We start from the raw sequence: 23,412 nt of genomic DNA on the forward strand, positions 1-23,412 counted from the left end.
ATAACTGACGAAGGAGGCAAATTCACCGTGGGAATGACAACAAATAGGAGGGATGCTAATTAAATAGTTAAACCATGTAACTGTAACTGGTTTGTTTGGTGGGGGCGTACAACACAAGGTATAATTGTAGTTTCTTTTCTTTTTTTAACTATCAGCTTTTTAAAAAATGATAACGCACCCTAAACTTTTGCACTGAGCTGTAAATCAATATTGAAAAGGACCCGTTCAGTGTGTTTTTGGTAGGATGTAGTACACCGCTCTGTACAGTAGGTGGCAGCCGAGAAGCTCCATTGGTTGCGCCGCAGTGACGTCAGAGCGACTTCCGCCCCGGCTCTGCTCAGAGACGTCAACATGGCGACGGTGGATGTCATTGTGGACAAGTTGCTGACACTGTGGCGTATACCGGCCGTCAGAGATTACTTCCCCGCGATATTTGCGCTCATCTCAATCGTGGGATCGGGTCTGAAGGAGCTCGACGTCGTCCCGCAGACGTATTTCAGCAACAGCAGAAATGTCGTTAATATGTGAGTAGAGCTAAAGTGTTGTTAGCCTAACCCTACCGGTTGTTATGAGCACGTGAGCACACCTGTAGCTCCCTGACAGGTGAATTTATGATGGCAAACAGGTGAAAACACCGTCAGGAAGTGTTTCTAATTTTCCTGACTATATTACAATGAGATGAGCGTCGCTGAAGCGATGTGGGTCAAAGGTAAACAGTGGCTGTTTGCTGTGCTGATAAATGTCAGCTTAAAGTACAGATGAGCAAAAAGAAAACAAAAGGTAACGGTCTTTATCAATCACTTAGAGCTGAAACGATTAGTCTATTGATTGACTCGACAGCTAACTAATTAGTAGCTGTTTTGATAATCGAACAATCATTTGATTTAATTGTCAAGCAGAACTACTTTAAAAAATCTTGTTTGTTTTTGTGGTTCCAGCTCCTTAAAAGTGAGAATTTACTGCTTTTTTTGTATGATTGTAATCTGAGTATCTACTTTTATATATATAATTTTTAGACTTTATAACTATATTATTATATTTCTACCCCGGATAATACCCACAGGACAGAGTATCAGATCTGATATAGTGAGTAAATTCCCTGTTCCTCTTGCAGGTATTTTGTCAAAGTGTCCTGGGGATGGACGTTGATGCTGCTGACACCCTTCATCCTCCTCTCCAACTTCTCCTTCAAAAGGAACGTGTCCTATGTCTTCTCGCGGGCGCTGTCTCTGGTAGTGGCAACAGCCACGTGGTACATCTTCACAGAGATATTCTTCCACATTGAGGAAATGTCCGGCTCCTGTATTGAAACTGGTACCAATCTAAAAAAAGAGGAGTTCACATCCAAGGCAACCTGCAGGCACGCCGGCTTCCACTGGGACGGCTTTGACATCTCAGGACACTCCTTCATCCTGACCTACTCTGCTCTTTTCATCAAGGAGGAAATGGTCTCCATGACCTGTGTGAAGACATCCAGTTTCTCTGCACTGCCCAAGATGGTTGCCAACCTGCTGTACGTGGCCTTGAATCTGATTGTGATCATATGGGTGTGGATGTTTGCCTGCACTTCTGTTTACTTCCATGACTTTATACACAAGTTGATAGGGACGGGATTGGGCCTGTTGTCGTGGTATGTGACATATCGGCTTTGGTATAAGCATTTTTTACCGGGACTCCCCCCTATAAAAGAACCAAAACAACATGCCTGAGCTGCAGTCATACTTTCCTGTACGACACGATCCTCAAAACAACACACTACAGTTTATGTTAACTGTCTCCAGGTCCAAGATGGCGACACTATTTTAAGATATTCCCTCTCACAGAAAGGTCATTTTGCACAGATCTGGCTTGCAGTTCCTTCACAGTGTTTGGCAGCTGCTGTTCCCAAAATGACTCTTGGTAACCTGAGATAAAAGCAAGGCGCTGTTTGTCTGTCCAGCCTCAGCCTCTCACCTTCAGCCTCTGTGGCTCGCATGCTAGACTATTGTTTGTCTGACAGTTTGTTGCCTTATACTTCTTTTCTCGTGGTTGAATAATCATAGTTTTTAGGTGTCTGAGTGGGAACACTAGAGAATGTTTACAGCTCCAGTCATATAGCACTGACGACATGTATTTTTGCAGACCAATGTATAGTAGGTGCTAATTATTATTATTATTATTTTTTTTTTTAATGGGAAACTACCTTCAGAACAAAGTTAGATCCGACACTGTAACAACAGTGGAGGTACATTTCATCCTACTGTTCAATATTAATGAGCTGTCCGTTTTTCTTTTATTCTTATCACATCTGGTTTGGGGTTTGTTAGTTTGACTGTGTGTTAACATTATATATAAAGTTTGCTCAGAGGATGTAGAAATTAAATAGCAGATGTAGAGGTGGTTTAATGATCATATATGCTGTTGTTAAGGCTTTAAAGGATAAGGCTGGACATATTCAGTATTTTACTGCATCTAACAGTTAGTTTAATGATTCATAAATCTGACTATGTTTTTTCTGGATCAATTAATTGTCTGTAAAATGTCAGGAAACAGTGAAAATTATCCATCAAAGCTTCCTAAAGCCCAGTGTGATGCCTTCAAATGAGATTCATGTTACTGAATTTCATCAGATACGCCAAATAAAAAAAGAAAATCCCCACAATTGAAAAGCTGGAACCAGTGAACATTTGACTTTTGTCTATGGGGGAAAAAAACTTCATTGATAAAATGTAGTATTTTTTGTCAAGCAACAAATTGTTTCAGCTCAAATTTTTCTCATGGTCAACAATATACCAAAACTGAATTCATCCTGTTAAGTAACAAATTATTGCCAAGTACCTAATTTTTCTGTGCCATAGATTTCCGTTGTGTTCCAATAAAAGCACATAAACGATGATCAGTGGTGCCATTGTTGATTTGCAATCCCACAGACTCCATCTTAACTGCCATAAAAAGTCCCCAGGAAACCAAATGTCTGTTTGAGTAATATTTACTAATGATTAAAAGTGCAAAGCAGCACAGGGTTTGTTTGTTTTGTTTTTTTGCCAAAATAAAAACCAGGTTCTGTATGCTCCATTTTCATTATTTATTTGTCATTGATGGCAACTGAATAAATTAAGGCTTATGAACAAACATCATAAAAAGCACCATAAATAAATGCATATATATATATATAGAAATATAAAAAATAAAAAGTAAAAAATAAAAAAATACTATAGTGAAATATAATGGCCACAAATCACAACTAGGATTTCTTGACTTGATCTCTTTGTGTGATCCAAGAAGTACAGATCCAACCCCTCAGGTAGCATGACTTCAGTCAGAAGAAGCGGTGAAGTCGTAACAAGTGTGCTTGCGGTAATCAAAATGTACCAAGCGTTCACAATGAGTGGCTGGTTATGACACTTCTTTACATATTCCCCCCTCCCACAGTGTCATCTGCTGTTTGTCAGTTAACAAAACAAAATAAGTGAATGTTTTGAGCGTTGAAAAGTCAATATAAATGACAATTAGGCTAATTATGTGATTAAAACACATCAGGAAATAGTATTTTACACCCTCTTGCTCACTTCATTACTTTGAAAAAATTCTAATTTATTCTTTTGCACCATTTACATCTCTGCTGCTCATGCAAGAACAGTTTGGAGCCAAATAACCTCCCTGGTTCCTTTAATGCACATCTCAAATGTCTTTCCAGGCATTAAGGATTGATAGCAGACAGTTAAATCTATATGGCTGCCCTGCACTATCATATCCATATCAAACATGAAACGGGACACAATGAACCACAGCTTTAACTCTTCTAGAGGAGTTTTCTTAATGAAAATCAGATTTAATTATCTAGATATAACACAGCAATGCGATACTGCTATTAAAGGAGCATTGATCATCGTCTTTGGTTCAACATTGTCTTCCACAGCTGCTGCTAATCACCACCTGCAGAGAGGAGGGGAGTATCCTGAACGACTCGCATAAATTACCTTCATTATCCGAGGCTAGAGCTGTACAGTTACCCCCCTATTAAATGACAGAAAGAAACACTGTTACTGAGAGTCTTTACTGCAAGAATGTCTGTATAACCAGCCATAAAACAAAAAAAGCAGCTTACAACTCCAGCCAGTACCTCACGTAATGAGTTAAACCTAAAGAGCGCATGGTTAGAGGAGCAGATTTGTAGCATGTTAAACCCTGGAGGTCTGACTGAGAGAAAGCAGAAAGGCTCCCATTAAGGGTGAACAGAGTGTGGAGCGAGAAAAGTACACTGCATCAACAAACAATGAGACAGCTGGCTGGGCTAGCCAAGGAGGGAAAGGCTCTTTTTTTTCCTCATCTCACCCCTCTAAGCCTTCAGATGAGTCAGCTTTTTTTCTCCCCCCCCACCCCGCCCCACCTGCCTGTTCCCCTTATTCACCCTTTGAGCTCATTAAAAATTCAGCACGGTAAAATAAATGAGACAATGTATAATTAAAAATATCTATCTGTAAAAACAATCTTGCATCTGTCAGGAGGAGCTGGCGACAAACAAACAGCAGTAAAATATTGCTGAGGGACCATCTCCAACACGCGGTGCGGTGCAGGTGCTTCAAACGTTACATTTAGCAACAGCAACATTTAGAAATCTCTGGTTTTTGATGTTCGGTAGTGATCGTAAATTCTGCCTCTCTGGGCGACACAAAATCCTCCGTGTCCACCCATCACCACACGCTTTACACAATAAGAAAGAACCCATGCAATGAACTATACATCCTAAACCTAAACGCAACACGATTGTGTCGTAGATGCAGAAATTACGATTACAACTCAGCCAAGAATCAAACACCAAAGATTTCTAACATCTGAACTCCTGCTCAGCGACAAAGAGAGTGACGGTGGACCACTGTGTGCTGTGTGATCTGTGGTGCTCTAAATAAACTGACTCTGAGCGCACTTGTGTCTCTGTGTGTGTTTGTGTGTTTTTGTGTGTAGGGTGTACAGTTATTAAGAGGAAGAGGTTGACGTTTCAGGGAAATGTGCTCATTTGCTCTGTTGCTGAGAGTTAAGTGAGAAGATTGATGCCACTCTCATGTGTTTCTGATAAATGTGAAGCTACAGCCAGGAGCCCTGCCTCAAAAACCGCTCAGAAATGTCTCAAAGAACAACAAAGAGCCCAAGGTGTTGACCTGGCCTCCAAACTCCCCAGATCCCAGTCTGAACCAGCATCTGCAGGATGCACAAGAACAAACCAGATCCATGGAGGCGCCACCCAGAAACCCACAGGATCCACTGCCAATGTCCTGGTGCCAGACACCACAGGACACCCCCAGAGGTCCAGTGACCATGCCCTGACAGGTCAGAGCTGTGACCTACACAATATCATACATTATATAACCTGCTATTTCTGAGTGAGAGCTGCTTGTGCACTCCTTTGGGCATTGTGAAATTATTTGGGACAAACCAAGGCTAGCTGTTTCCCTCTGCTTTAAGTCGTCATGTTAAGCTAAGCTAACCAGCTGCTAGGTGTTATTTAGCATACAGACATGATACCCTCAGAGCAGCAGTAAATGCTGTTAAAGAACCACCTAGGCTAGAGCTAGACGACACCTGGCTTTGTCCAAAGGTAACAAAATCTCCCTACCAGCAGCTAAGCTAACCACAAATAATAATTTTATACTCTGGCTTTTGTAGAGATTAAACAAATCAGATGAACATGTTATTAGTGAGCTGTAGAGGAGCTGGTGGCTGGATTTTCTACCTGTGGACATAGTGTTTCCTGTCTTTCTGCTAAGCTAAGCTAAACTAACCATCTAACTGTAGTTTCATCTTGAGCATAAAGACACGAGAGTGGCATCAATCTCCTCGTCTAACTTTTGACGAAAAAGCAAATCATTAATTTCCCCAAAACATCAAACTATTCCTTTATAGTTTGCCTCCATCATTTCACTGTTTCATCTGGCAGTTTCTGGCAGCACAGCACTTATCAGAAAATATTTGTCACGTACGTTTTCCTGTGGTTTTTACTGGTGAAACCTCAGGCAGATGGAGGAGTGAAGAGCAGGTATGAGTAATGACTATAATAGTGGCATGCGAAGGTCAGTTAACCCCTGTTGGTGTTACTGTATTTAACATTTTGTCTGGGTTTTCTTTTACTTGTAGGTTTTCAGTATAAGTGGACCTGCCTCCAACAAAAATTAAACGACTACTCGCAGGCACAAGAGCTGCAAGTTTCCAGAAATTAAACTCGATGAAGGCCTTGATTACCAGAAAATGTGCTGTCAAGAATTTCTTATTATGGAATGTTTTAATATTTCTTTGTTCACCCAGGTAAGTAATAGTGTTCTCTATATAGATTCATTATGTTTTCCTGCAGTCATAAAACATTACAGAAAAGTTGAAACATCACACAAATACACAGACATTTAACACAACAAGAGGGCATTCACTACATGTATTTCTTTTTTAAATACCAGTAGGCAAAGTAGCCCATCCCTCCCAGCGAGCCCATGAGAAAAGAGGCCCCGAAGAAGGACGGCGGCTTCTTTTTTACCATCCGGAAGGCGTTGGGTAGGACCGCGGACAGGAGGGTCGTGTGGATGTCGCCCAAGACCTTGCGGAAAGCGTAGCGTTTTTGCACACGCATAAAAAAGGACTGCAGGTTGGGTCGGCTGCCGTCCTCCCAGTATTTCTTAGAAAGTCCCAAGAACTTGAGCCTGTGCAACAAGGCCCCGAGGCAGATATCAGCTAGTGTAAATTCAGGTCCACATAGCCACAACTCACACTTTTGACCTGTGGGGAAAAAAGAAATCAATGAGAGCTGTTGGAAATATAGATATATATTTAAAGCAGCATGTGATATAATCCTAATAATCATTCGGACATACCTTGATACTCTAGTTTCCTTTTCTCCAGTTCAGCCTCCACCTGATCTAGAACCATGGCTAACTCTCCCAGAATTTTCTTCAGGTAGTTCACATTATCGTGGTCCAAGATTTTCGCCTGACAATTAGAAAAAAATAATAATTAAAAAACTTAAACCCAAAGAGGCAAACCAGCATGCGTAGCTGGACGTTCTTTTCATTTTAAATTAAAATGTTGTTGTTAAATGTGGACTACATGTTGCTCCAAGTGAGAAGTGACAGCTAATTTGTGGCCGTCCCTGATAAAACATTAATAAACAGAAACTATCCCCCAGTTCTTGCATGTAAAGTAATGTAGTATTTTAAGACTAACACTGTATCAGATTAAAAACTGCTGACAATAACAGATGTGTTACAGTCAAGCAGAAACAAACAAGACAGAGTGTGCGGGCACGCTAGCAGCTCTGTGAGGCTGTGCTTAGACACAGTGTTTCTCTGAGCTAAATGCTAACATCAGCATGCTAACATCCCCCACAAGCCCTGAACCACAGGCTGTTACAAAGCTGATGTTTAAGACTGTAGTTTAGTGAATGAGACTGTTGCTTGCTCCTTTTTTAAAGGAGTTGGTTAAGCACTTAAGCGGTTTTCATTTACAGAAAACAAAGCTTAACTGGAGCTCTGACTGCATACTGCCCACTCACTGAACTGTAACAGTAATATTCCTCATGATCCCCGGCTTCTGTAGCCTGAAGTGCTGTCACACCAAACTCTTATATTTTCGAAGTTTCCTGGCTGGATGTCAGAGATGAACGCTGGTTTTTAATGACGTCAAAGTCACAGGTGTTTTTAAGGCCGAGTGGGAATGACAGCAGCTCCATTCTTCCTATTACAAGTCAGTGCAGCATCAAAATGACTCTGTTACTTTAAAGGAAAAGAGTTATATAATTGTTTTACTTGAGGAAAGTATGCAGAAAGGTCTCAACAAATCAGAGATCCCTGAAACACTTCACTGAAACAGTTTCACATATATGGCAGCCCTGAGCCCTCAGACTGAAGAGGAATGCATGTCTAAGTCTGTGAGTGTGTTGCTAATTAGCACTAAACATTAAGTACAGCTGAGGCTGATGGGAATGTAATTAGTTATGCAAGTGCTTGGTCATAAACCAAGGTCTTTGCCCTCTTAGTGCCAGTCTAATGCCAGCATTGGATGACACAATCTGTCGAGACATCTCACTCCAGAAACCACAAATATCAACCTTATAGTGGCACTAGAGGAAAAGTCACAGGATCACAAAAGTCAGAAGGATTCGTCATCTGGAAACTACAAATGTCTGTGCACGTTTTTATGGTCATCCATCAAATAGTTGTTGAGATATTTCTGTCTGGGCCGAAGTGGGGGACCAACAGAATGGGCTGACATTGCCAAAACTAGAGCCACAGCACTGGTGTGGCTAATAAAACCCTTGGCGAAGGACACAGACTCATCTCCTGTTTCATCGATTCTAAAACTCACAGGTGAAAACAGCTGTTACTGTCTACTTAGTGTTTTTTCAGCCTCTCATCATGTACAACATCTTTTTTATTAGCAGAATGTAAAACTCTGAATATGAATTGTATTTAGGCCAAAGGTACAGAGGATTAGGTTAGAGGATCTGAATGTTGCAGGGTTCATTTTCTTTTTCTTTTTTTTTTTTTAGCTCTTCAGTGGTGTAATGTGAAGAAACTGCTTCATGGGTTTGTAATATTCAGGCCCAAGTTAAGGATATTTTAAGCGAAACTTATTCAGCATGTTACACCACTGGATAAACAAACTGATTAAACTAGTAGACTATAATATATTGTGACATAAACCCCTTACATTTTGGAAAATAATTTTACAAGCGCCTTAATTTGCAACTTAATTTTTAAAAATTCAGGATAGTTTAGAGTAATTAAATGAAATGTAAGATATTATTTGTGTGAATTAAAGGTTTTTTTTAGGGAGTAAACCCTCTTAGAATTCCTCCCTTATTATTTTGGTATGATTTTGTAGTATTTGGTCAATTTTAATGAGCTTTTACCCCTTAAACTGTGTAAAAAAATTACAAATACCTTTTATTATTACAACCCTTCTGTTCATTCTTTTTTTTAAATCACATAAATGCACACATAAACTCACCATGAGCTTCTTCTGCTTGGACAGGTACGGTTCTGTCAGCTGAGGCTCCTCATGGTCCAACTTCATCAGCTCTGTGGCAGCATTGGCCAGGTGTCCTGAACACACACACACACACACACACAGCAGACATAAGTTATAAGTTTTGTCTTGATGTAGTCATAAACTACTGTAAATATTATTGCAGACACTATGTTTTGCAGCCATGGTGTTTCTGGCATAGAGCAGACACTCTAGAGACCGGCCTGTTTAATCCTCCATGGAGGTACCTGACTGTGCGGAGAGATAACTCATCTGTGCTCCCTTCACGGTCCCCTGAGGGCAGAGGGAGGCACTCATGTTGTCAGCTGTGGTACATGCTGTATAAGTGCTTAATCAAGTATTGTCTGTGTATCCAGAGTCAATAAATCTTATTCCTCTGTGCTGTAGAGCTCTGTTGGTTTCCAAAAACTATTAAAATCACATCAGTGAGCCGGACTGTTGCACTGGGTGACAAGTTCCTTGGGCACTGCAGTTACCTCAAATTTCGGTGCAGATCCAAATAATAATCCAGATGTTTGTCCCTTTGTTTTTCTATTTTCTATGTGTATTAATCCGCAGCTGAAAACAGTCCCTGACAAAGACACAGTTTCGTGTTTGAGTGACGTTTGTAGCCCGGCTGTTTTAGGAAATAATTTGGCCTTTTAAGAAAATGAAAATATATCCATTAGAGATCTGTTTTTAAAGGTTTATGTCTTGAATGGACTTGGAGCTGAGAGACGCACACATCGGCTTTTCAAGGCATTTTGTTGACAATAACGACAAAATATAATTTCACCAATCTTCTCCTCTAAAGGAGAAACTCTACCCTATAGCTACACTGATAATATGTGACAGTACGTCTTTACATTGTGCCACACTGACGTAAGAATCATACCACAAGCTGGATCCAGAAACATTAAAATATTTTACTGTGAAGATTAAAATTTGATCCAAGTTCAGACAAAAGTGCGTAAAACTTATTTAACATAAAACATCAGTGGATGATTACACACAAAAGTCACTGATGCATCTTTCCATTTAATTTTATAGATACTGTACAACACAAACCAACCAGGGTTTTACTGGATAATTAATTCTGCTGCAGAATTTTCGTCTAGTCCAGGCCGCTGCTTTGATTTACATGCCGAGGCCATTACCTGATGGAAAGAGCACTTCAGTTCAGGCTGGGAGGCCTGATATCTGCTGTTGGGATATATAAACCTGGCATCACTACACTGTGCTGCGTTAAGGGGTTTTTGGTATTGAGTGGCGTCAAATTACACAGTATGCTAATCACGTCGTGCACATAAAAACGGGGATTTGTTTGCAGATGATGTGGAAAATGCTGTAAGGAAGATGAATAGCTTTGCATTCATAATGCCTGTTTGTTGTTTTTGCTTTGGGAGACTAGTTGGTCCTGAAGTTGCAGCTCATTCACCTTGAGTGTTTGAAAATGATCAGAATAATGAGTTCAAAGCACTGAAATCTATTTATGCTATGTATCAAAAATAAAACAAAAGCAGCATCTACTTTTTATTCTGTCAATCTACACGTTTATTATCTGTATTTAATATCGCACCACACACATACATCTGTAAACCTGCATGCATTCATTCACAATATCAAACGTGTGTGAGCATCCATTGTGAAATGCAGCAGAACACACTGTCAGGTTAAATCATGCTGCATCACTGCACAGTGAGAGGTGATTCTGTGAACACTGTGTGCCTTTGTGCGTTACACACACATGAGTGGATTCAGCTGCTAGAATCCAGCAGTGGAAAGTAACTGAGTACATAAACTCAAGTACTATATTACGTATTTCCATTTTCTGCAACTTTATGGGAAATATTACATGATTACAGCAAGAATTATTGGTTATTTTTTCATAGTACGATTTTATATAATGAAATATATAATAAACCTGTAAAATATAACGCGTTATTAGCCTTTTTGCCCAGAGACCCTCTACATAAAAACAGTCAATGAGTTGTAAGCAGCTCTGCCAAAGAGACATTTCCCCTCAGATGGTTTTTACTTAAATTACAGTTTAAATGACCCAATATTTCACAAAAATAAAGATTAGAGAGAAGCCACGTTTCTTCTTCCTTTTTCTCCCATTAAAGGCTCATTTGTGTTCAACATTAGATATGCATACTGATACAGACAGAGCCGTCTGTGCACACTTTGCATACGGGAACTTGCAGGGGGCAATGTAGCCAATAGTTCAAGCAACATACTTAAGAAGTACATTACTACGACCTTCTCCACCATTGCTATCGTTAGAAACGTCTGACTCTGAGCTGCCCTCCTGTGGATGTATTGCAATGTGTCAAGGACATATGGACCTATGTGGGCAGTGATGGTTACACCATTTGAAATGGATGTATTTTTATCCTTTTTTTGTATGTTAAGGTAGAATAAATGAGCCTTAATAATCTCACACCCGCCCAGTTTTATCTTGAGTCCCTTTGACAGGGCCTGACCTCCAACCTGACTGTATATAAAACAGGTAAAACTAGCTACACCATTATTGGAAATCAGTTGAAAACAATCATGCCTACACAGTACGGTGAGCTGGCTTCACTTACTACGTATTTCTGCGGTGGCGTACTTTGGGATCATAGAGTCAATGGTGAGCTCTGGATGGAGGATGCAGCCGTGTGTGTAAGCATCCATGGGCAGGCCGTCCAGTAGCTGGCGGTACTGCTGCACACGGTCGTGGAGAGGCGAGTCTGCATCAGGAATCAGCTGAGCCACCGTGTCTGCGGGCGAGACGCCGACACGGAAACACCAATGTAGAGAGAAGGCATTTTAATGTGGCTCAGAACCATGTCATGGCTCTCTGAGGACAAACACAGGCACATTAAAAAACAGTAATACAGATCCAACAAAATGTGTAAACAAAACAGTTCTACTGCATGGATCCACACTGATATTCATGATATATTTTCATAAACTTCCCCGGAGCACCTAAGGTTTCCAAGCAACCATCATCGAGCTTGGTGCTACACAACCCCAAAATAACACATAGACACACACACATACGGCATGGTAACCTGGTAACAGATGACACCCCTCGCTCTCTGTAACACACCAGCGGTCACGTTTCATAAAGCCTGACATTTAAACAATACTGAGGAGAGCTGAAAAAAAACCCTTTGGAGTCTAAGCTTCCTCAAATTGATTTTAAGTGCAAAAGTTAACTGGTTTAAGATGAAGACGCCGTATAATCCTGTGGGATGACATCCAGTAACAGTAACGGAGGAAAAAAGGAGCTGAGATACCTGCCCTGTAGTTTCTGGGAGTCAAGCTCTAAAAATGCTGGATGCTACATTTTGCATTATGATACTCTGTTACACCTGTCTGATATCTGACACTTTATAAAGTCAGCACATAGTGAGTAACACAGGGTTTCTGCTACTTATCTGTAGTCTCCAGTCCTGAGCTCAGGTGACATCAATAGGGATTATTTTCTCAAACCTGACAATGATCGTCCAGAATATACAATACAATACGAGGGCTGACTGATTCTCATCCTTAAAGGGCCTATTTGTAAGTTTTCTCTGTTGCTGAATATGATTTCTTGCTGGGAGAGATAGCAAAAACTTACAAATAGCTCCAGCCAGTTACCATAGTTTAGCATAAAGACTGGAAAACAGAGGGAAACTGCTAGCCTGGATCATCTGACAAAATAGACCTACAAGCAACTCTAAGGCTCACAAGTTAACTCATTATATCTTGTTTGTTTAATTTCTACAAAAACCAAAATATAAAATCATCAGTTTGTCATTTTATGCATGGGAATGTGCCTGAATATTTCCTGGAAAGGCACAATAACTACCTGGAGTTCCTGGCACCTGCTCAGATTCAATAAAAAGTCAGAGACGCAGCCCTTAAATGGCAAATTATTGTTTTTACACTTGGTTTTTGTACAGATTAAACAAAGATGATATAATGTTTTAATTACTTTCAGACCGAGCCAGGTTAGCTGTTTCCACCTGTCTTTATGCTAAGCTAAGCTAACTGGCTTCTGGCTCTAGCTATATATTTAACAGACAGATATGAGAGTGAAACTGATCTCCTCACCATAAAGACACTTTTTACACTTCTGTTTTTGCACATTTTACTCCCAAAAATGTTGAACTACTCCTTCAAAAAGTGCAATTATTGAGTGAAGCTGCATTTCCATTTTGCTGGCCTAATTCTTATGGCTGGCTACACGCCGCATGGCTGGGAGGGATGGTGTTCAACATAATGACCTGCTGCTGAGATTCAGTATTAAGAGTGAGGCAGGTTAGCAGAACAGAGAGAGCTTTTATCTCTGTGCAGGGTCACAGCCAGTCAGACGCAGGGACGGCATCGCTGACAAAACAGAGATAGTCAGTTGGCCGCGTGAGGATGTCCAGGCCAAAGAAGAAGCTTGCAGAGGGTGGAGCTCTGCACCTGGCAGGGCTCCAGAAAGCTGAGTAATCAGTCCTAGGACCGACATGCCGACCTGGGCATGCCAGGCAGTGGTCCTGTAGGTGGTCTGCTGCAGCACCGAGGTGGAAATATTACATCAGCAAATAAAGAAGAACAACCTCCGGCCGTCTTAGAGACACAGGTGCACATTCAGTTTTAACGTGACGGAATAAAAGTGTAACTGAGACCCTGATTGTTCGATTGTTCTCAGCCAACAAACAGACAAGAGCCCTCTGCTGCATCTCAACAACATTCTAAAGTCGTCTGAATTGGCACCACGCCGCACTACAGTGGTCTAAGAGTCTCATTTCTGAGACATCTGCACTTTCCAGGCCAGCTGCAGCCCACGTTGCCAGCATTCATTAGGGATTTACACGCAGAGAAAAAGCACGTCTGTAAGACTTATCCCCTCTGATTGACTTCTGGCTAAAAGCATGTCCGGCTTGAGGTCTGGTTTTTAAAACATGTGGCGGATTCGTTTAACCCTCAACCGACCAAACAATAATAACACCTTAATTTAGAAAACACTGAATGACTGCAGATTTCAGCACAATACCAGACTAACAGCACACTACTATAGAGCTGAAATGAATGGCCGTGAATGAGAAAAAGATGTCAAACGCCAGAGATAGTTTGCCTTCTAGCCTTGTATTACTGAGCGAGCAGTGAACCACATCTTCTGCAGAACTTTCAAGCATCACTGCTCTGAGAGACTGACCACTAACTAAGCTAAGACAAGGGAGCTCTCCGGTTATTGGCCAGCTTCCCTCAGTCCCTCACTGGTTTGAGGCTCCCAGGACATTACATAACAGTATAATGTCTGAACTCATGATGCTATAGGACACGCCACTCACAGATACTATAACACACGAGATTCAGTGTATAGGTCTGAATAATTGCTGTGACATTTATGCCTGTTCAGCCTGAATCTGAGCCATGTTTCAGCCCCACAATGCACATTTACATTCTCTTCCATCCTCATCATAGTTGAATAGCTGCTCGTCGTTATTTACTTAGTGTTTCAGTAATGATCACTTGTTCATTCATTACATTCTCTCTGGTGTTTGTATCTGTGTCTCGTTTGCGGCTGCCACAAATTTCGTCCCCCAAGGGATCAATCCAATTTTGTCTAATCTAATCAGAGGAGTTCATCTCGGTGACATTGGTGCAAAGACATCATTGCAACAACTTTTTCAGTACAGCACGCGCTGACACACACACACTGCATGGAGGACGGCAGATGGCCTCGCATTGGCTTCCAATTGTCTTTGCTGCCGCATCTTCACACACTGCGTGGTATTTTCCTGTTGCTCTAACTTAGCAACAAGGCAAACCAGGCAACCGCACCACCAGGACGATAAAATCCCCAGAGGGACCCAGTCCAGAGAGCCCTCGGTTCAATGCGTGTCAGTTGGTTTAGAGTAAATTAATTAGCTGTAGGTTTGTTTTCTTATCCACTAAAACATGTTTGGAAAATTATCCACTCAAACATAATAAAATATGACAGAGTGCAAGATAAGACCACAACATCTGCCTCCAGTTGCAGTGTTAAAATCTGAAGTGGAGAGGAAAAAAGCATCATTAAATGGAAACCACATTATTACTGCAGCATACCTCCCACAAAGTTTTTCTCCAGGTAATCTATAATCTGGTTGTAGTCGCTGATGATGGTGTCTCCGTGGAGGAAGACGGGCACCTCCTCACCCAGGTTCAGCCTCATGAACCAGGGCTCCTTGTGCTCCTGCAGCGGCAAGCTCACATCCCTCTCCTCGCAGACCAGACCCTTCTCGTTAATGACTAGACGTACCTGCAATTATAAGCAAATGTTTAGCTTCTATTTCTGAGGAGGTGGATGTCAAAGCGACCAGTCAGCGCTGTGTCAGCTCAGATTGTTACAGCAGCTTGTGACAGGATGATAAGCAAAAAAGATTAGACGTTTAAACACAGTAATTTAATGCAGGTTGCATTGCTTTGTTCGAGGAAATCGAACCACACCACACCTTATTTTATATAATAAATCACTAAATACGTTAATGTATGTATAAAATAATATGCTCAGGATGAACTAGGAGACATTTTGTTGTTGCAAAAACATTATCTAGAAAGTAAAATACAAAAACAGGAGGAAGACTCACGATCCATTTTCTCACAAACATTATCTCCTGTTGTTGAAAAGAGTCATTTCAGTGTTACCAAAGCACAGCAAACAAGACTAAAAGCTTCAGCTCTTAGTTTATGACATTAAAAAAGTCATCATGTTTGTGTTGTGTAGAATAAACAGACTGAGCTGCATTGTTTGTGTGGTCCGGGAAAATAATGAGATATTTTACAGTGTGCTGGAGTTTGAGCAAAAACCGTTCAGGACAGTCAGGATCCATCACTTGAGGGATGAAGGATAAGCCAAGGTCCATGGAGAGCTATTAGTGGGAATAAGATTAATGAAAGGAGATGACACTCGGGGTATAAAGCGCCACATTGGGCCGCTTCAGAAGAACAGCAAAATGGGAGTTTTGCTGAACATGGCTGGACATGGTGTAACGAAATAAAACTGAATGATTTAGTAAAACAGGGACAGTAATTACAGCAGGACCGCTGGGTTGGACAGCAGGAACAAATCTGTGGATGAAGCTGCAATGTCAAAGAGGGGAAAAAAAGCTTTTTACATCTCCATCAGTGTGGCACTGCTACACACTAAATCAAGCATTTCTATATAAAACTGTCAAATATTTCAGGTCCCAGTCTTATACTGCTGAGGTGTCCCTCAGTGACGCCCACAATAACGCAGTCACTGTTGCAAAAAGAGTTTGTTATATAATAAGATTAGTCACTCCTTCGTAATGATGCCAAGTAGTTCAGATGCCTGCGGCACAAAAACACTGCTGTTGCTTAATAATATACAGTAATTTAAGCCACATCTGCACGTTACTACTGTTAACAGTGGTGGAGAATAATAAGCGCATTTACTCAAGTGCTGCACTCAGCTCTTACAGACGTAGCAGTGTTTGTGGTGTCTTGTCACATTTCAGTCTATTAGCTGTTAGAAGTTTCACCACAGAGACATTTCTCTTCTGAACTTAGTCAAGGCCCAAAGACGACGCTCCAGTACTTCACAGAAAACACAAAGACTGGAGAAAAGTCCAAAAAACAAACAAAAAATAAAAAGTTTTCTTTTCTATCACATTTTTGAACATGGGCCTAAAATGGTGTTCGTCAAAGTACATCCACTAAAGTGCTTGTTTTTGCCATTGACAGAGACAGATTGTTATTATAAGTGTCTCACAACATTAGGGACAGAATTCCTACAGAGATTGACCTTTTTATCAAAGAGTAAGATCCTTTTTGTTTAACCAGAAAAAGCCTTACATATCGCTACCAGACTCCATTGACAAAAACAGTTATTTTACCAAGCAGAACACAGGAGCTGATGGAACACTGCTGCTTCGATCGGTTTGTTTGTTTGTGTTGTTGTGCGGTAGTTTCACCTATGTAAAGTATCTGAGTGCTTTTTCCATCACTGAGAGTCACACAATAACACAAACAAACTAACAGATGGAGGCAGTGGTATCCCAGCAACTCCTGCGTCCTGAGAAGTAAAGTTACTGTTTTTGTCAATGGAGTCTGGTGGTGTTAAAACTGCTTTTTCAGGTGAAACAAACAAGTCTATCTCCGTTTTATTATTGGTACTTTAACTTAAGTAAAATCTAGCTGTTAATACAGCATTACACTGAAAACAACATGAGGATGATTCTTAATTGGCTGAGCTCATATATACTGGCATGATGACACACAGATAAGGAAACAGCAGAGAGTCTCAGAGAGGGCCTATTGAAGGTGTAAATCTCTAACCTGCAGACCTGGAGGTTGCCAGTGCTGTATTGATCTGTGAGGCTGGCCTCTAAATGCGCTCTTATTCCTGGGTATCGCTCCCTATCCATCTCTGTCTTTATCATATCTGTTGTGCTCACAATGCATCAGCCATGTGAGCCAGATGAATGCACTCTATGGCCTACTTCAGACCATGGGAGCACTGTAACGGTAGCAGTTTGTCACGAAGCATTACAAACACAGAGGAAGGAAGGGGAAGTGTTGTACAAGAGAAGTTCAATGGCATAGCTTCCCTCTTTTCTCTGGAACTTGCTGAGGCATTCAAAGACTTGTAAATAATCCTCTGAACATCTGATGACGATAGTGTCTCCACAGAGATAACGGATGTTGATCTGTTGGAGAGGTAACTCCTTTGTCATCGTCTCTGTCTCATTGCCAAAGTGTTTACGTTGGGTTTCGGTTCTGCCTCTTTAGAGAAAGAAAAAGTGTTCTGCAAGTCACGAATGTCTGACTAAATATAACACACATCTTTCAAGGTGCTGCAGAGAGATTTTGACCAATCACACTGCGAGCATTTGTGTTATATTAAGTCACAAAGTATGCAGCAGCGTTCAAACTAGTGCCTCGCCTCTTAATCTCATAAAAGCCAGACTCAAAATGCCATTTAAAGCATGCATCAGCTTGCATAACAGCGAATGTCATACACCACTGTACAAATAAATATAATCAGCCGTGCAAATTAAATTTTTGTTGAAATTCACATGTATTGTGCTCAAATAGTCTGTATTCATTGACAGCGCAGTCACACTTGATCGTGGAGTCAGCTACTCCAGCTCCAGGATTGAGGTGATAATCATGACAGTGAGCCTGGTGTTTACCGTCTGCTGAGTGACAACCGGCGCAATCAGCACCTCAGACTTGAGTGGCCGTGAGCCAACAACCGAGGCTCATAACTGACGTACCGACCTGAGACTGAGCATCAAACTCAAGGCTGTCGGTCTACAGAGGAAGGGGAATGTACCATAACACCATCCCTCAGTTCAGTCTGGAGACAGTGTGTTACAGCTGGTTTGCTCACACAGAAATCTGCGTGCACTGAGCCACTTCTCATGACAAGAACATTTACCAATCATCATATTTTAATTATCTGTTTATCTGCCAGCTATTTGTTTGGTTTAACTAATTCGTTGTTTGGTCTTTAAAATGAGAAATCTAAAGCCCAGATGGACGTCATCAACCCTAACTGATTGTTTCGGCTCTTTCCTCAGAGTGTAACCAGTGTTTACACATAAGGCAGACATGGTGATGAATGAGGAAAAAGATGATGTTCCAGTTGTCATTTCATAACAGTGAATGTGCATTTTTTTAAAGGGGTGCTCCGGCACTTTAGTCCTGAATTTGGAACAGATAGTTTTCTAAAAAGAAATGGTCAGAATCAAAGTAGCAGAGACAGAGATATGTGCCCACGGGTCAAGTTTATTGCCCAGAGAGTTTTATGTTGGTCCGAGCTGTACAAGTTTTCACATTTACAGGAAAAATTACTTTTACTTCTGAAACCACGAGTGCCCGAAATACTTGAAAGGAATCCAGCTATGGACCTCAGATCTGGGGATCCCAGATTTGTGAGCCAGTGGGAAGAGAGTAAGGTCTCCAAGCACGAGGTGGCACCACTGTTAGTCTTATAACTCCATGTGAAACACACTGTAATATAACATACACTGGAATAAAATGAAAAAGTTCAACACCTTTCTCATGTTAAGATACAAGTTTTATCTGTCCGGTAACACCTGAACATTTCATATCTTGGATTCTTACTTCATTTTTTACACAGAAGGAACAGTTACTGTCATAGTTACAGTTACCACTCTCTTTCTTTTGCCTCACAGACTGGGGACCCTCCTCAAAACACCTCCCAATTCATACCTGTGCTCTAATTAGATTCCCCAACTGCAGTTTATAATGTCTACTTTCTGTTAAACATTTAAAGGCTTCATCCAAGTGAAGTGAGAATCCAGTTTTGTTTGTCTAAGTGACTCACATCTGATTTTTAAGTTATGGCTTTTACCTTTTGACTGTCGCACAAATTATGTTGTTGTTGTTATTCTTGTACGTATGCAGCTCACATTTTCAGTTACATCTGCACATGCGTGGCAGTGTAGGACCTCAGCTGTGTAGGGATGCCACGTGTGTGTGTGGTGAATTAGACGTGTTGCCTCCAGATGCTACCACCGTCATCAGACAAAGTTTGCAGATTGTCTCGTTAAGACGCTTTTGCTTTGCACTTTGACACCAAGTCCTCCATCACTGTCTTCCTGTGATAAGACTCTGCTCTGCTGCTACACAGAGCAGACACTTCCAGTATATACTTGAAGCATCCGATTAAGTATCAATAACTAGCATTTTACAAATTAAGAGTTTTTATTTGGTGAATGTGGGAACTACTGTTGATACATGAAAATGTTCCAAGTGGCTTTTATGTCTAGAAAAGACGGTGGAGCCTGTGGTTAGGTTATATTATGGATGTGCGCTTGAACACTGTGAACACCACAGGCAACCCTACAGCTGTGTTTACACCAGAGCCAGATACATGTTACTTACAAACATGAATGTGAAGATTGGATTTGACTAAACTGAGTAGAGGGCCTGTAATGTCTCAGAGCCCAACCTGTGATAACCCTAACGTTTCCTCAGACTTACAAAGCTCCTCCAGAGCCTCACAAATATTATACAGCTGTTTTCACAGGCTGGGTCGTTCTCTCAATGACTAGTAAACAGATATTTATGTGTAAAAGTGGTGAAATGCCCCTTTAATATATAGTACATACTGTATGTTTATGGAGTAAAGCCCTGTTGATCATACATGAGCAAATAAAACCGTCGTGTTGTAGCTTTAAACAGGTTATTAATATGAATCGCAATAATATAATGCTAGTTTTTAATGGTCAAAAGACAACATTTTGATGATTTTCCTCCCATGTTGATTTAATAGGAGAGGCACAGGTTACTGTCTGCCAAAGGTGGAATTTAAAAAGGCATAAAAATGACAACATATGGTGTGATAACGCTGCAGAGGGGGAAAGATGGCCTTTGGTTTGTTTTGCACATCATTTTAATCAATTATTTAGGATGTCATGTGTCAGAGCACATAGGTTGTAAACCGCATTCGCCAGCTGTGGAGACAAAATCGCTTCAACGAGTCAATAAAAGGCGAGAGAAAAGGTGATGAGATATGAAGGGTGATTCGTGCAGTGATAAACTGACCACCAATCCTGCTTTATGTCGAGGAAACGAGCCCCATGCTGCAGCGCCTTTCTAAACGTCTCAACTGGGAGATCTGCCCAGCTGCAGGATCGTATTCATATTCCGGAGGTATGTGCAGGAAGGAGTACACATGCACAAAAAAGGAAAACATGCTTCGATCATAATAATAGAAAAAAACAAACAGGGGGCTCCACGCTGTCATGCAAAGAGACATGGAGCCACCTCCATTTTCAATTTTCAAGCTCTGCCCTTTTTTTTACCTTTTGGGAGGTGAAAGACTGCGTCCAGTGGTACAAAACCAGCCTGTCTTTATTGAAGGGTTTGGGCTCTGCCGTGGGTTCTTCGCACTCCTCCCCGTCTGTGATTTTGCCGTCTTCATCCATGGCTGAGATGGGCCACCAGCTACAGTTGGTGGGGGTAACATGGTTGGAAGACGCCATGACAGAGCGTTTTGTGCGTGTGGAGGAGAGGCGCGAGGAGGGAGAGAAGAGGAGAGAAAGAGAGAGAGAAAGAGAAAGAGAGAGAGAGAGAGAGAGAGAGAGAGGATTTCAGCAGCTCGAGCTCAGCATCATCGCTTCACGCGGCAGCAGCAGCAGCAGCAGCAGCATCCGTCAGTTTCGGACAGCTCCGGTGCTGAAATCGGCTTCACCTCGGAATCAAAACATAGATTTTTTAAAAAAACAAAAACACTGCACGCAGCCCTAATCCATATGCAAAACGGCTACTTACTCGAGCATGCTGCTGCACTTACAATTAAATCGATGTGTAACCGTATTACATCACATGATGAGCCACGCACAAACATGCGCGGTGGAAACCCGCGGAGTGGAAGGTCAACCGGCTCCTGTAAGGACATGGAGGCTGAAGAAAACAGGGTTATGTGTTGTTAATTATAATGTGTCTCAAGTGCAGCTGAGTGATTAAAAGCATGGCTGAATAAATAAGTGAAAAATAAGAGGAAACATCTACAGATATTCGCAACGTGTGTGTATCATTTCAGTACTTTTACTCAAGTAAAGTACTCTGTACTTTTTTCTCCACTACAATTATCTGACTGCTTTTGTTGTTGCTTTTTTAAAACATAGCCTAAACATATGATGAGCTTATACATAATTGGACTGTATATTAAAGCAGTGATTCCCAACCTTTTCTGCTTGTTATCCTCCCAAAAAGCAGTGTCAACTCCTGTATAACAGATCCAACCCTAAACGTCTATTTTGTTTTAATTTTAAATGATCCAATACTTAACGAAAAAGAATGAATAAAAGTCAAATAACAAAAATAACAATCATCCAAATTTGTATATTAGAACCTCTTTTTTCTCCGGTAATTATGTGATGACCTTTGACCCTGTGCAGGGACTGACCGTTAAAAAGCAGCTGCTTCCTCGAGCTTTTCTATGGGATGTTTGGCGGTTATTAGCGATTTATATAGCCACACAGCAGAATATGGAGATCAGGTAAACTAATCTTCCTCTTATATAGTTTTTTATTTTCAAATTTAAGCCCCACCAGCTAACATTAAGGAGCTATTTGTGAATTTTTGTCATGCTACATAGCTAACATTAGCATTAACCGCTGTTTACTTGCCAGTCTAAAAGAAATGTTATGGGTCCAGCATCAAACTTCAATATTTTACTCACTTAGACCTGTCTCCAGCAGTGGAAAGCAAATTTAACCCGTGTTTTTCTTTTATTTCTATCATGTCTGTCTATGTTTTTTTTTTTTAACATGTTTTTTCTTTGAAGTTAGCATGCTAACCAGCTAGCTACGCCCCTCCCATCTCGCTTGTGTGTCATCGGGATGACGTATTTTTTGTAGGCCAACCCGGAAGTTAGCGTTCTCCAAAAGCCATTGGGATTTTTCATTGGTTTTTTGATTATTACAGAAAATAAACTGTGACCGACAAAAACTTGACGATATTTTCATGTTTCGTTCCACAACATAGGTGTCACAGATGAACACCACTTTTATGATGAAAAAGAAAAAGAAATACAATTGCCAGAAGTAAAAAGCTAATATTCTGCTTTTAATGAACTAACCATCTAACTTGAAATTTGATTTAGTACACTGACCTCTTTTGCTCTCTTAGAAAATTTGTAATCGTTTGCAAGAGCACAAGTATAAACACAACAAGGCTGTAAAGGTGGACTGGTAAGAAAATCAGTTTTCGTGCTCAGTGTTATGATGTTGACAACCTCTGTAGTCTCATTTAACCACTTGTTAGCAACCACCTCCTTTAAGACATGTAAAAGCTTTTTTTAAAAATCACAGGAGGGGCATTTACTGGCACATTCTATGTTGTAGAATAAAATGTGAAAATATCTTGAGCTTGTGTTAAAACTACTGACCTTCTTTCAGGCATCTAACCGAAAACCCATTTTAAAAAATTCAACTTTGGCACATGGGATAAGAGGAAATTGAAATAACTATAATGCAGTTAGCAACATTTTCCAGCAGAGGGAGTGAAGAGAGTGGAGCACAGAAAAACACTGGGTATCTGCCATAATAAAAACATTAATCTTGACTGTCTGTACATTAAATTGGCTGCAGTGTAAAACAAAAAAAAAGAATAAGTCTTAATTGCTGTTTATTAAAATAACAATATCCTATAAATTAATCATTCAATTTTATAGTGAAATAAAAGGTATATACAGTAATAATAACATTATACTATATAAGATATACATATAGGCTTACTTATACTGTCAAATTAAGTTATTAAAACCTCAACCAAAGACATACAGTATATGCTGTAATTTTCTTTTGAAATATTGTAGAAATATTATTCTGATCCCATTTGACATTATGCTGTAAGATCTATGAGAACCATACAGGACCATGAATGGGACATTACAGAGATTTATCTACCTTA

The 23,412-nt window shown here is 40.6% G+C and overlaps 2 protein-coding genes across 3 annotated transcripts; one reads left to right on the forward strand and one right to left on the reverse strand.

Annotated features, from left to right (window-relative positions):
• Positions 1-316: 316 nt before the first annotated feature.
• fitm2 (fat storage inducing transmembrane protein 2) lies at positions 317-2,388 on the forward strand. Its single transcript, XM_018688050.2, has 2 exons — positions 317-524; positions 1,115-2,388. Exons 1-2 carry the CDS (start codon positions 352-354, stop codon positions 1,707-1,709), a joined length of 768 nt encoding a protein of 255 aa, XP_018543566.1. The 5' UTR covers positions 317-351; the 3' UTR covers positions 1,710-2,388.
• Positions 2,389-3,790: 1,402 nt separating this feature from the next.
• gdap1l1 (ganglioside induced differentiation associated protein 1-like 1) lies at positions 3,791-22,401 on the reverse strand. Of its 2 annotated transcripts, none has more exons than XM_051071413.1 (7): positions 22,181-22,401; positions 20,799-21,399; positions 15,067-15,259; positions 11,580-11,753; positions 8,971-9,065; positions 6,837-6,951; positions 3,791-6,741 (listed from the first exon to the last, which is right to left on the reverse strand). In XM_051071413.1, the coding sequence occupies exons 2-7, from the start codon at positions 20,976-20,978 to the stop codon at positions 6,398-6,400; spliced, it is 1,101 nt and encodes a 366-aa protein (XP_050927370.1). In that variant the 5' UTR covers positions 20,979-21,399; positions 22,181-22,401; the 3' UTR covers positions 3,791-6,397. The 2 variants fall into 2 exon arrangements, with proteins under 2 accessions (XP_050927370.1, XP_050927371.1); XM_051071414.1 differs by lacking the exon at positions 22,181-22,401 and having other exon boundaries at positions 20,799-21,187; positions 21,290-22,017.
• Between the last annotated feature and the right edge of the window lie 1,011 nt (positions 22,402-23,412).

Source organism: Lates calcarifer, linkage group LG6, assembly GCF_001640805.2.
Source record: "Lates calcarifer isolate ASB-BC8 linkage group LG6, TLL_Latcal_v3, whole genome shotgun sequence".
Classification (NCBI taxonomy): Eukaryota; Metazoa; Chordata; class Actinopteri; family Centropomidae; genus Lates; species Lates calcarifer.

Bases quoted from the DNA above. Each gene is read 5' to 3' on its own strand.
- gdap1l1 (XM_051071413.1), bottom strand. From the start codon at position 20,978: ATGGCGTCTTCCAACCATGTTACCCCCACCAACTGTAGCTGGTGGCCC. The intron at 11,754-15,066 runs GTATGCTGCAGT...TCTCGCCCGCAG, and splicing joins GGAGAAAAACTTTGTGGGAG to ACACGGTGGCTCAGCTGATT. The intron at 6,952-8,970 runs GTGAGTTTATGT...TCTAATTGTCAG, and splicing joins CCAAGCAGAAGAAGCTCATG to GCGAAAATCTTGGACCACGA.
- fitm2 (XM_018688050.2), top strand. From the start codon at position 352: ATGGCGACGGTGGATGTCATTGTGGACAAGTTGCTGACACTGTGGCGT. The intron at 525-1,114 runs GTGAGTAGAGCT...TTCCTCTTGCAG, and splicing joins AGCAGAAATGTCGTTAATAT to GTATTTTGTCAAAGTGTCCT.